The sequence below is a fragment of the Prionailurus viverrinus genome, chromosome B4 (assembly GCF_022837055.1).
Source record: "Prionailurus viverrinus isolate Anna chromosome B4, UM_Priviv_1.0, whole genome shotgun sequence".
Classification (NCBI taxonomy): domain Eukaryota; kingdom Metazoa; phylum Chordata; class Mammalia; order Carnivora; family Felidae; genus Prionailurus; species Prionailurus viverrinus.
The window spans coordinates 100883723-100895974 of NC_062567.1; the positions used below are offsets into that span (position 1 = coordinate 100883723).

At 39.2% G+C, this 12252-nt stretch overlaps 1 protein-coding gene across 1 annotated transcript in view; it reads left to right on the forward strand.

The window, feature by feature from the left end:
* Positions 1-12252, forward strand: part of PTPRQ (protein tyrosine phosphatase receptor type Q) — a 204133-nt gene that overhangs the window by 16300 nt on the left and 175581 nt on the right. Inside the window, exon 9 of the mRNA XM_047867339.1 lies at positions 9560-9732. Coding sequence (XP_047723295.1) covers positions 9560-9732 — 173 coding nt within the window. The remainder of the gene's footprint in view (positions 1-9559; positions 9733-12252) is intronic.

The following is a 12252-nucleotide window of genomic DNA, read 5'->3' on the forward strand; positions in this document are numbered from 1 at the left end:
GCAAATGGTACTGTCTTTAGTAGGGAAATCATTGAGAGAGTCAACTTTTCAGGGTTCTCAATGACTTTTATTTGTCAATAGGTATTTTTCTAATTTAATTAATTTAACTTATTAAAGTTATTAATAAATTATTAAAGTTATTAATAAGTTATTAAACTTATTAACTTTATAGGGGCTCCTGGGTGACTCAGTCAGTTGAGCGTCTGACTTCATCTCAGGTCATGATCTCACACTCTGTGAGTTTGAGCCCCGCATTGGGCTCTGTGCTGACAGCTCAGAGCCTGGAACCTGCTTCAGATTCTGTGTCTCCCCCTCTCTCTGCCCCTTCCCTGCTTATGCTCTCTCTCTGTCTTAAAAATAAATAAAGGGGCGCCTGGGTGGCTCAGTCGGTTAAGCATCCGACTTCGGCTCAGGTCACGATCTCGCGGTCTGCTAGTTCGAGCCCCGCGTCAGGCTCTGGGCTGATGGCTCAGAGCCTGGAGCCTGCTTCCGATCCTGTGTCTCCCTCTCTCTCTGCCCCTCCCCCACTCATGCTCTGTCTCTCTCTGTCTCAAAAATAAATAAACGTTAAAAAAAAATTAAAGGAGGTTTTTGCAAGATGGCAGCTTAGGAGGACGCTGGGCTCACCGCACGTCCTGCTGATCACTTAGATTCCATCTACACCTGCCTAAATAACCCAGAAAACCGCCAGAGGATTAGCAGAACAGAGTCGCCGGAGCCAAACGCAGACGAGAGGCCCACGGAAGAGGGTAGGAAGGGCGGCGAGGTGGTGCACGCTCCACGGACTGGCGGGAGGGAGCTGGGGCGGAGGGGCGGCTCCCCGGCCAAGCAGAGCCCCCGAGTCTGGCTTGCAAAAGTGGAGGGGCCTGACGGACTGTGTTCCCACAACAAGCGCGACTTAGCGTCTGGGAGGTCATAAGTTAACAGCTCTGCTCGGAAAGCGGGAAGGCTGGAGGACAAAGGGAGGGAGAGCCGCTGAGCCCCCTGACAACAGAGCTCAGTTTGGTGGGGAACAAAGGCGCTCGCCAGCGCCATCTCCCCCGCCCATCCCCCAGCCAAAATCCCAGAGAACCAGTTCCTGCCAGGGAACTTGCTCGCTCCGTGCAAACACCCAACTCTGCGCTTCGGCGGAGCCAAACCTCCGGCAGCGGATCTGACTCCCTCCCGCTGCCACAGGGCCCCTCCTGAAGTGGATCACCTAAGAAGAAGCGATCTAAGCCTGCCCCTCCTGCCCCCGTGCACCTTGCCTACCCACCCCAGCTAATACGCCAGATCCCCAGCATCACAAGCCTGGCAGGGTGCAAGTAGCCCAGACGAGCCACACCACCCCACAGTGAATCCCGCCCCTAGGAGAGGGGAAGAGAAGGCACACACCAGTCTGACTGTGGCCCCAGCGGTGGGCTGGGGGCAGACATCAGGTCTGACTGCGGCCCCGCCCACCAACTCCAGTTATACACCACAGCACAGGGGAAGTGCCCTGCAGGTCCTCACCATGCCAGGGACTATCCAAAATGACCAAGCGGAAGAATTCCCCTCAGAAGAATCTCCAGGAAATAACAACAGCTAATGAGCTGATCAAAAATGATTTAAATAATATAACAGAAAGTGAATTTAGAATAATAGTCATAAAATTAATCGCTGGGCTTGAAAACAGTATACAGGACAGCAGAGAATCTCTTGCTACAGAGATCAAGGGACTCAGGAACAGTCACGAGGAGCTGAAAAACGCTTTAAACGAAATGCATAACAAAATGGAAACCACCACAGCTCGGCTTGAAGAGGCAGAGGAGAGAATAGGTGAACTAGAAGATAAAGTTATGGAAAAAGAGGAAGCTGAGAAAAAGAGAGATAAAAAAATCCAGGAGTATGAGGGGAAAATTAGAGAACTAAGTGATACACTAAAAAGAAATAATATACGCATAATTGGTATCCCAGAGGAGGAAGAGAGAGGGAAAGGTGCTGAAGGGGTACTTGAAGAAATAATAGCTCAGAACTTCCCTGAACTGGGGAAGGAAAAAGGCATTGAAATCCAAGAGGCACAGAGAACTCCCTTCAGACGTAACTTGAATCGATCTTCTGCACGACATATCATAGTGAAACTGGCAAAATACAAGGATAAAGAGAAAATTCTGAAAGCAGCAAGGGGTAAACGTGCCCTCACATATAAAGGGAGACCTATAAGACTCGTGACTGATCTCTCTTTTGAAACTTGGCAGGCCAGAAAGAATTGGCACGAGATTTTCAGGGTGCTAGACAGAAAAAATATGCAGCCGAGAATCCTTTATCCAGCAAGTGTGTCATTTAGAATAGAAGGAAAGATTAAGGTCTTCCCAAACAAACAAAAACTGAAGGAATTTGTCACCACTAAACCAGCCCTACAAGAGATCCTAAGGGGGACCCTGTGAGACAAAGTCCCAGAGACATCACTACAAGCATAAAACATACAGACATCACAATGACTCTAAACCCGTATCTTTCTATAATAACACTGAATGTAAATGGACTAAATGCGCCAACCAAAAGACATAGGGTATCAGAATGGATAAAAAAACAAGACCCATCTATTTGCTGTCTACAAGAGACTCATTTTAGACCTGAGGACACCTTTAGATTGAGAGTGAGGGGATGGAGAACTATTTATCATGCGACTGGAAGCCAAAAGAAAGCTGGAGTAGCCATACTTATATCAGACAAACTAGACTTTAAATTAAAGGCTGTAACAAGAGATGAAGAAGGACATTATATAATAGTTACAGGGTCTATCCATCAGGAAGAGCTAACAATTATAAATGTCTATGCGCCGAATACCGGAGCCCCCAAATATATAAAACAATTACTCATAAACATAAGCAACCTTATTGATAAGAATGTGGTTTTTGCAGGGGACTTTAACACCCCACTTACAGAAATGGATAGATCATCTAGACACACGGTCAATAAAGAAACAAGGGCCCTGAATGAGACATTGGATCAGATGGACTTGACAGATATATTTAGAACTCTGCATCCCAAAGCAACAGAATATACTTTCTTCTCGAGGGCACATGGAACATTCTCCAAGATAGATCATATACTGGGTCACAAAACAGCCCTTCATAAGTTTACAGGAATTGAAATTATACCATGCTTACTTTCAGACCACAATGCTATGAAGCTTGAAATCAACCACAGAAAAAAGTCTGGAAAACCTCCAAAAGCATGGAGGTTAAAGAACACCCTACTAACGAATGAGTGGGTCAACCAGGCAATTAGAGAAGAAATTAAAAAATATATGGAAACAAACGAAAATGAAAATACAACAATCCAAACGCTTTGGGACGCAGCAAAGGCAGTCCTGAGAGGAAAATACATTGCAATCCAGGCCTATCTCAAGAAACAAGAAAAATCCCAAATACAAAATCTAACAGCACACCTAAAGGAAATAGAAGCAGAACAGCAAAGGCAGCCTAAACCCAGCAGAAGAAGAGAAATAATAAAGATCAGAGCAGAAATAAACAATATAGAATCTAAAAAAACTGTAGAGCAGATCAACGAAACCAAGAGTTGGTTTTTTGAAAAAATAAACAAAATTGACAAACCTCTAGCCAGGCTTCTCAAAAAGAAAAGGGAGATGACCCAAATAGATAAAATCATGAATGAAAATGGAATTATTACAACCAATCCCTCAGAGACACAAACAATTATCAGGGAATACTATGAAAAATTATATGCCAACAAATTGGACAACCTGGAAGAAATGGACAAATTCCTGAACACCCACACTCTTCCAAAACTCAATCAGGAGGAAAGAGAAAGCTTGAACAGACCCATAACCAGCGAAGAAGTTGAATCGGCTATCAAAAATCTCCCAACAAATAAGAGTCCAGGACCAGATGGCTTCCCAGGGGAGTTCTACCAGACGTTTAAAGCAGAGATAATACCTATCCTTCTCAAGCTATTCCAAGAAATAGAAAGGGAAGGAAAACTTCCAGACTCATTCTATGAAGCCAGTATTACTTTGATTCCTAAACCAGACAGAGACCCAGTAAAAAAAGAGAACTACAGGCCAATATCCCTGATGAATATGGATGCAAAAATTCTCAATAAGATACTAGCAAATCGAATTCAACGGCATATAAAAAGAATTATTCACCATGATCAAGTGGGATTCATTCCTGGGATGCAGGGCTGGTTCAACATTCGCAAATCAATCAACGTGATACATCACATTAACAAAAAAAAAGAGAAGAACCATATGATCCTGTCAATCGATGCAGAAAAGGCCTTCGACAAAATCCAGCACCGTTTCTTAATAAAAACCCTTGAGAAAGTCGGGATAGAAGGAACATACTTAAAGATCATAAAAGCCATTTATGAAAAGCCCACAGCTAACATCATCCTCAACGGGGAAAAACTGAGAGCTTTTTCCCTGAGATCAGGAACACGACAAGGATGCCCACTCTCACCACTGCTGTTTAACATAGTGCTGGAAGTTCTAGCATCAGCAATCAGACAACAAAAGGAAATCAAAGGCATCAAAATTGGCAAAGATGAAGTCAAGCTTTCGCTTTTTGCAGATGACATGATATTATACATGGAAAATCCGATAGACTCCACCAAAAGTCTGCTAGAACTGATACAGGAATTCAGCAAAGTTGCAGGATACAAAATCAATGTACAGAAATCAGTTGCATTCTTATACACTAATAATGAAGCAACAGAAAGACAAATAAAGAAACTGATCCCATTCACAATTGCACCAAGAAGCATGAAATACCTAGGAATAAATCTAACCAAAGATGTAAAGGATCTGTATGCTGAAAACTATAGAAAGCTTATGAAGGAAATTGAAGAAAATTTAAAGAAATGGAAAGACATTCCCTGCTCATGGATTGGAAAAATAAATACTGTCAAAATGTCAATACTACCCAAAGCTATCTACACATTCAATGCAATCCCAATCAAAATTGCACCAGCATTCTTCTCGAAACTAGAACAAGCAATCCTAAAATTCATATGGAACCACAAAAGGCCCCGAATAGCCAAAGGAATTTCGAAGAAGAAGACCAAAGCAGGAGGCATCACAATCCCAGACTTTAGCCTCTACTACAAAGCTGTCATCATCAAGACAGCATGGTATTGGCACAAAAACAGACACGTAGACCAATGGAATAGAATAGAAACCCCAGAACTAGACCCACAAACGTATGGCCAACTCATCTTTGACAAAGCAGGAAAGAACATCCAATGGAAAAAAGACAGCCTCTTTAACAAATGGTGCTGGGAGAACTGGACAGCAACATGCAGAAGGTTGAAACTAGACCACTTTCTCACACCATTCACAAAAATAAACTCAAAATGGATAAAGGACCTAAATGTGAGACAGCAAACCATCAAAACCTTAGAGGAGAAAGCAGGAAAAGACCTCTCTGACCTCAGCCGTAGCAATCTCTTACTCGACACATCCCCAAAGGCAAGGGAATTAAAAGCAAAAGTGAATTACTGGGACCTTATGAAGATAAAAAGCTTCTGCACAGCAAAGGAAACAACCAACAAAACTAAAAGGCAACCAACGGAATGGGAAAAGATATTCGCAAATGACATATCGGACAAAGGGCTAGTATCCAAAATCTATAAAGAGCTCACCAAACTCCACACCCGAAAAACAAATAACCCAGTGAAGAAATGGGCAGAAAACATGAATAGACACTTCTCTAAAGAAGACATCCGGATGGCCAACAGGCACATGAAAAGATGTTCAGCGTCGCTCCTTATCAGGGAAATACAAATCAAAACCACACTCAGGTATCACCTCACGCCAGTCAGAGTGGCCAAAATGAACAAATCAGGAGACTATAGATGCTGGAGAGGATGTGGAGAAACGGGAACCCTCTTGCACTGTTGGTGGGAATGCAAATTGGTGCAGCCGCTCTGGAAAGCAATGTGGAGGTTCCTCAGAAAATTAAAAATAGACCTACCCTATGACCCAGCAATAGCACTGCTAGGAATTTATCCAAGGGATACAGGAGCACTGATGCATAGGGCCACTTGTACCCCAATGTTCATAGCAGCACTGTCAACAATAGCCAAATTATGGAAAGAGCCTAAATGTCCATCAACTGATGAATGGATAAAGAAATTGTGGTTTATATACACAATGGAATATTACGTGGCAATGAGAAAAAATGAAATATGGCCTTTTGTAGCAACGTGGATGGAACTGGAGAGTGTGATGCTAAGTGAAATAAGCCATACAGAGAAAGACAGATACCATATGGTTTCACTCTTATGTGGATCCTGAGAAACTTAACAGGAACCCATGGGGGAGGGGAAGGAAAAAAAAAAAGAGGTTAGAATGGGAGAGAGCCAAAGCATAAGAGACTGTTAAAAACTGAGAACAAACTGAGGGTTGATGGGGGGTGGGAGGGAGGAGAGGGTGGGTGATGGGTATTGAGGAGGGCACCTTTTGGGATGAGCACTGGGTGTTGTATGGAAACCAATTTGTCAATAAATTTCATAAAAAAAATAAATAATAAAAATAAAAATAAAAATAAAAATTAAAAAATATGAAAACTGAAAAAAAAATTAAAAAAAATAAAAACATTTTTAAAAATTTTTAAACTTATTAACTTTATTAAAATGTAATTAATTTGCTAAATAATGGCAAGATTTATTTTAATGTATTTTCTTTGCCCCAGTGCCATTTGTCTCCATTTTATTTTTTCTAATAGTTTTTCATTTGAAAACTTCCAAGTTGGGGCGCCTGGGTGGCGCAGTCGGTTAAGCGTCCGACTTCAGCCAGGTCACGATCTCGTGGTCCGTGAATTCAAGCCCCGCGTCAGGCTCTGGGCTGATGGCTCGGAGCCTGGAGCCTGTTTCCGATTCTGCGTCTCCCTCTCTCTCTGCCCCTCCCCCGTTCATGCTCTGTCTCTCTCTGTCCCAAAAAATAAATAAAAAACGTTGAAAAAAAATTTAAAAAAAAAGAGAACTTCCAAGTCATTTGGAATATTATTTACCCTTCATACATCTACTGTGTTTCTCATTTATTAATAAAATTTATATATGTATTGACTTGAGAATGATTCTTAGGTAATCCCTGTGGACAGCACCTCAGAATTGATGCTGAACCACAAATAATTGCCTTCTGTATTTGATTTTCTTTAGTTAATTTGGTATCAATAGTAATGGAGTTTGATCTAATCCATACTTCTCTAGTTTCCCCATAAGAATTTGTGGTGTAACAGATCAAGTATCTTTCTAAGGACAAGATATACTGTTGTCTACTCCATTTCCTTTATCCCCCAAGCTTTTTCTTCTTTCATTGAAAAAAGAGAGAGAGAAAGATAGCTTTACAGTTGTTCTTATACATGTTTTGGGTACATTTTTAAGGTAATATAGAACCACTTAATCTTTACTTGAATTGTAATTTTAGACATTAGTGTAATTGAGCAATACTTATTAAGTTATATTGAAAAATATCATAAATTAGAAGATAAAGAAACCGCTACTATTCTTCCATTTGATTATATACTATATTATTTATATATTATATATAATATAATGAATATGTATATTTTATATACATTGAAATATTTATATGTAAATAATATATATTTATATATTAATCATCATATACATGAAAGTTTATCTGTCTTTGAAAAAATATATATTGGTAAATATGATAGAAACACAAGCTCTAGGGATGATATACGTTAATGAAAAGAAATTTATGAAAAAGGTGACTTGTGCAAAAGGTTTTATGTTTCTTATTTCTCTCTCTATCCTCAAGTGCCTAGAATAGTGACCAACAGATGAGGGCTCAGTCTGTTGAATGATGGAGTGAATCAGTGATTATGGGGTCCTAGTCTTAGAACTCTTTCTCCACCCTTGAAAGGGCAAACTGTATTGCCTTCAGATTAGAAATTTTGTGGGGAGAGATCAGTCTAAACAGTTATCGTTCTATATATAGATATACTGAAATGTTTTTGGAAAAGGGGATTCAAAGAATTAGCAAATTCTAGATGGCTCAGTTAGTTACGTGTCCGACTCTTGGTTTCAGCTTGGGTCATGATCTTGCAGCTTTGTGGGTTTGAGCCCTGAATTGGGCCCTGCACTGGCGCATGGAGCCTGCTTGGGATTCTCTCTCTGCCCCTCCCCTGCTCGTGCTGTCTCTGGCTCTCTCAAAATAAATAAATAAACTTAAAAAACAAAAAAAAAAAATAGCAAAATACAGTTGTATCCATTTCATGTTTATCTCCCAGTTTTCTGAGCACCAGTTTTACTACCAGGCAGAACATGAAAATCTTGGTTGCAATAATCAAATAATATGCTCTTAGGCAAGAATGACTCACTCATCCATCTAGCCATTAACCATTATAAACATTTAGAAATATTTACATTAGTACAATGTCTAGGTTTTTTTAAATGATTACTTTATAGAGACAAAGGATAAAAAGCCTATGGAATGAAAGCTTCATACATTTCTTATATGGTTAATGTAAAACATAATTACATTCACTAGTTTTAAATAATATTTGTGGGAGCTGTGACATTAATTTTCAGTTCCTTTTTGTTATCTTAAAAGGGAAAAAAGGCCATTCTCTATTTATATTATACCCCTAATGTGCCTCTGTTCTAAATGGTATTTGCTAAAACTATACTAATGTGAAACAGCTAGGGAAATGAATTCAATGTTTTACCACATTGATCATAAGGGGTATATTATTTTCTTTCCTGAAAATTTCATTCAAGGTTCCTTACATTCCTTTCATTCAAGGTACCATAATTATATTTATAGATCACTTTATAGATCAGCAAACTTGGGGGAAGAGTTAATTAGCTATTCATAATCACACAAGGAGCCATAAACAAAAAGTAGACAAAAGCCAAGGACATCTTTATCCTTGATCTATTACTCCTGTGGCACTGGGGAGTTTACTGGATGGCACTTTTGGTCACTTTCTAACTAGAATTTAAGTACTTGGTGCTTTATTTTAACCACTTATTAGTTTGTTTCTGTTTTTTTTTTTAATTGCTGCAAGAGTGAGGGAGTCCAAAATTAGAAACTCACATAATTCATTTGTAAAGCCAGCAGACCAAAATCAAACAACTCTTCAAACAACCTCACGTAAAAAGTTAAAAGGCAACCTAATTGAATTTACCCACTACATATCATTGCATTCAGAGTCTTATGGATATTATTTTTCAATATGTTATTATAATCTTTATAAAGCCTTCAAGGTTTCTACTGTGCATTAATCATCCATAAACAGCTTTCTTTGGGAAGTTATTTTATTAATTAGTATGTTTCGAACAAATATTATGACATTTTAATTTGAGGAAATTGTCCCACGTTATCCTATTTTTATACACATTTTTGAGAACAAAATGTAGAAATTCAACTTTACCTGTGTCTTTAAAGAATCTTACACATATTTAATTGTTAATAAATAGTAAATTGTTTTAGTCTATTTTCTAATAGACTTTCTTGTGAATCTTAAATTTTGAGCTAAGAACTTAAGGAATTTTTAAAATTTAATAATATACTTTAAACTGTTTCCCTCTTTATTCATTTTTTTAGTTCCAGGTGCAATATTTGATTTACAAGTTGCAGAAGTAGAAGCTACACAAATAAGAATTACTTGGAAGAGACCACGACAACCAAATGGAATCATTAACCAATACCGAGTCAAAGTGTTAGTTTCAGAGACAGGAGTAATTTTGGAAAATACTTTGCTCACGGGAAAAGATGAGGTATTGCACTTTCATGTCACCTCTTGGTGATCCCTTTCTTTTGGTTCTAGCCCTCAGAATTTGGAAAAGTTTCCAGCATTCAAACACAAAATATTTGATAAGCATCATGGTTACAAAGTGAAGTAAATTTGGGCTATGTTGATAATCTAGCGAGGCCATATTTCCTTTTAGAATATATATTATTAGTTAAATGCTGTTATTCTTTTTCAGCATATAAAATGTTAATTGAGCAATTAAGCAGGACTAAAGGAGCTTCCATAAGTGAATATTATTATGGTAATTCAGTTAACTAATTGTTTAGAAACTCCTGTTATGATTTAAGCACTCCTTCCAGGCTATGCTGGCAATTTGGAATGGTTGCCAGTGAAAGGCACAGTAATTTAGCAGTTGTTGTTGACAAACGACTTGTCCTGTTCAGTCATTGGAAGCTAATTTTCTCAGGGGCACCAGGGTGGCTCAGTCAGTTAAGCATCAGACTTCAGGTCTTGAACTCACAGTATGTGAGTTCGAGCCCCACGTTGGGCTCTATCCTGACAGCTCGGAGACTGGAGCCTGCTTCGGATTCTGTGTCTCCCTCTCTCTCTGCCCTTCCCCTGCTCACACTCTCTCTCTCTCTCTCAAATAAATAAATGTAAAAAATTAAAAAAAAAAAAGAACCAAACAGAGTATGTTTGATTAAAGAAAGTAAATGACTAAATAAAGGAGATTAAATCATTCATAGACATAAAATAAGAGGACAATGTGTTTGCCACTATTCACAATGGAAGTCTTATCCCCCACCCCTTTTTTTTTTGGTTAGAAGTACAGGCCTCACTGGTTTCCCTTACCTGTCTTTATTTACCTTACCCAGCCAGCTATTCACCTGTGAGTTTAAGCCTCCAGATTAGTCACATCCAGGTATGGGTACAAAAATAAATGTACTTAGTACCAATGAGTGCAGCAATCACTGGGCCTTGCAGACACTACCTGATGGCTATTCAGCAGTTGGCTTCTACTGTTTTGGTCCAGAATCACTGTTTTTTTTCTAGCTATTTTTCCTGTGCTATTATTTTTCCCCATACATATTGTCCTCTCTATTTCTAGTCTCAGCCTTCTTCCACTTCTCGTACCTACTTGAAAATTGATGTTACTATGTTCTCAATGCACTCTGGCTGCCCAGGATTTATTGCTCCAAATTATTCACCATCTCCAGCCCAGGATTAAAATTCAATCCTATGTTTACTCCTTTTCTGTGTGCAAAAGATGTGAGTTATACTTTCTTTAATACTCTAGTTGACAACTCAGACGAAGGGCAAAGTTTAAACCTTTGCTCCTGCTAAGATAGTCTTAAATTAGATAGTTAGCTGTTTTGGGACTGGGTGACAGGTCTCCCACTTCTGTTAATGACATCTGTTGAATAGCCAGCCACACCTGTTTTTCTCTTGAAGCTAAGACGTTCTAGAAAGGCTTCTTTGTGATTCTGTCTCTGTTGACATAGCTTGTAATCCCTGTGATACACGGAAAAGGACATGAGCTTTGGGGTCATATAAATCTGGGTTTATATCCTGGTCACTTAATGGGCTCCACAGTAGAGAGATTGAGAGCATGGACCTAGGAGACAGAATGCTTGGGTTTAAAGCTTTGTTTTGCCATCATGGCTAGTTTAACCTTAGGAAAGTTGGCCTGACCCTTCTGATCTGTACAGTTTGTTCTTCTCAAAGATAGAGATTATAAGAGTCCCTATGACAAAGGTATTAATAATTACTTAGTAGGTTAATGTGCATAAAAGAGGTAGAACTATACCTGGCATATGGTAAGTGCTATGCTACATAATTGTGACCTGTTGTGGTTATTAACGATGGCATTGAAGCTTTCACCCCATTTGACATTCATTATTAGCTTCCTTATCCTCTCTCAATAAAAGGAAACATAACACTTCTCCTTATTTCTATGATGGTATCTTTCTTTATTAGATCAGGCCCATTACTGGTATTTTGGCTCTCCCATGTGACTGGTGTTTGGGTTCATCTTTCAGGAAGTTGATGTAGCAGAGACTCTAAATCCCAACTGACTTGGGTCCTAGTCCTGGCTCTCCCTTTTCTAACTCTATAACCTTGGACAAGTCAAATTTTGGAGATGTGGTGCCCTCATTTTAAAAGCAGGGCTTATACACCCACCTTACAGGGTGAGAAGTAAAGGAGATAAAAGATGCAATCTCTAGTTTAATGTGTTCATTTATTATCCTTTTTTCTTGACCTTGATACAGGATAAGGACTCTTTCCTTTCATTCATTCTGACTTTTCAAAGTATGGCCTCCACACCCTTTAATTCTTAAATCCCTGAAATCTTGTTAGAACTCACCAGTGACATCTAAGTGTCAAATAAGGTGGTTGTATATTTTTAAGTGTCCCCATATTCCTTGTCTTCTCCAAAATCCATCTTTCTGTCCTCCCAGGCTCCAGCTTTTTACTTTTTTCTCCCTCATGCTTCCTCCACTTTCATATGCTGTAACTTTGTAAAACTTTGGTCTTGTTTAATGAA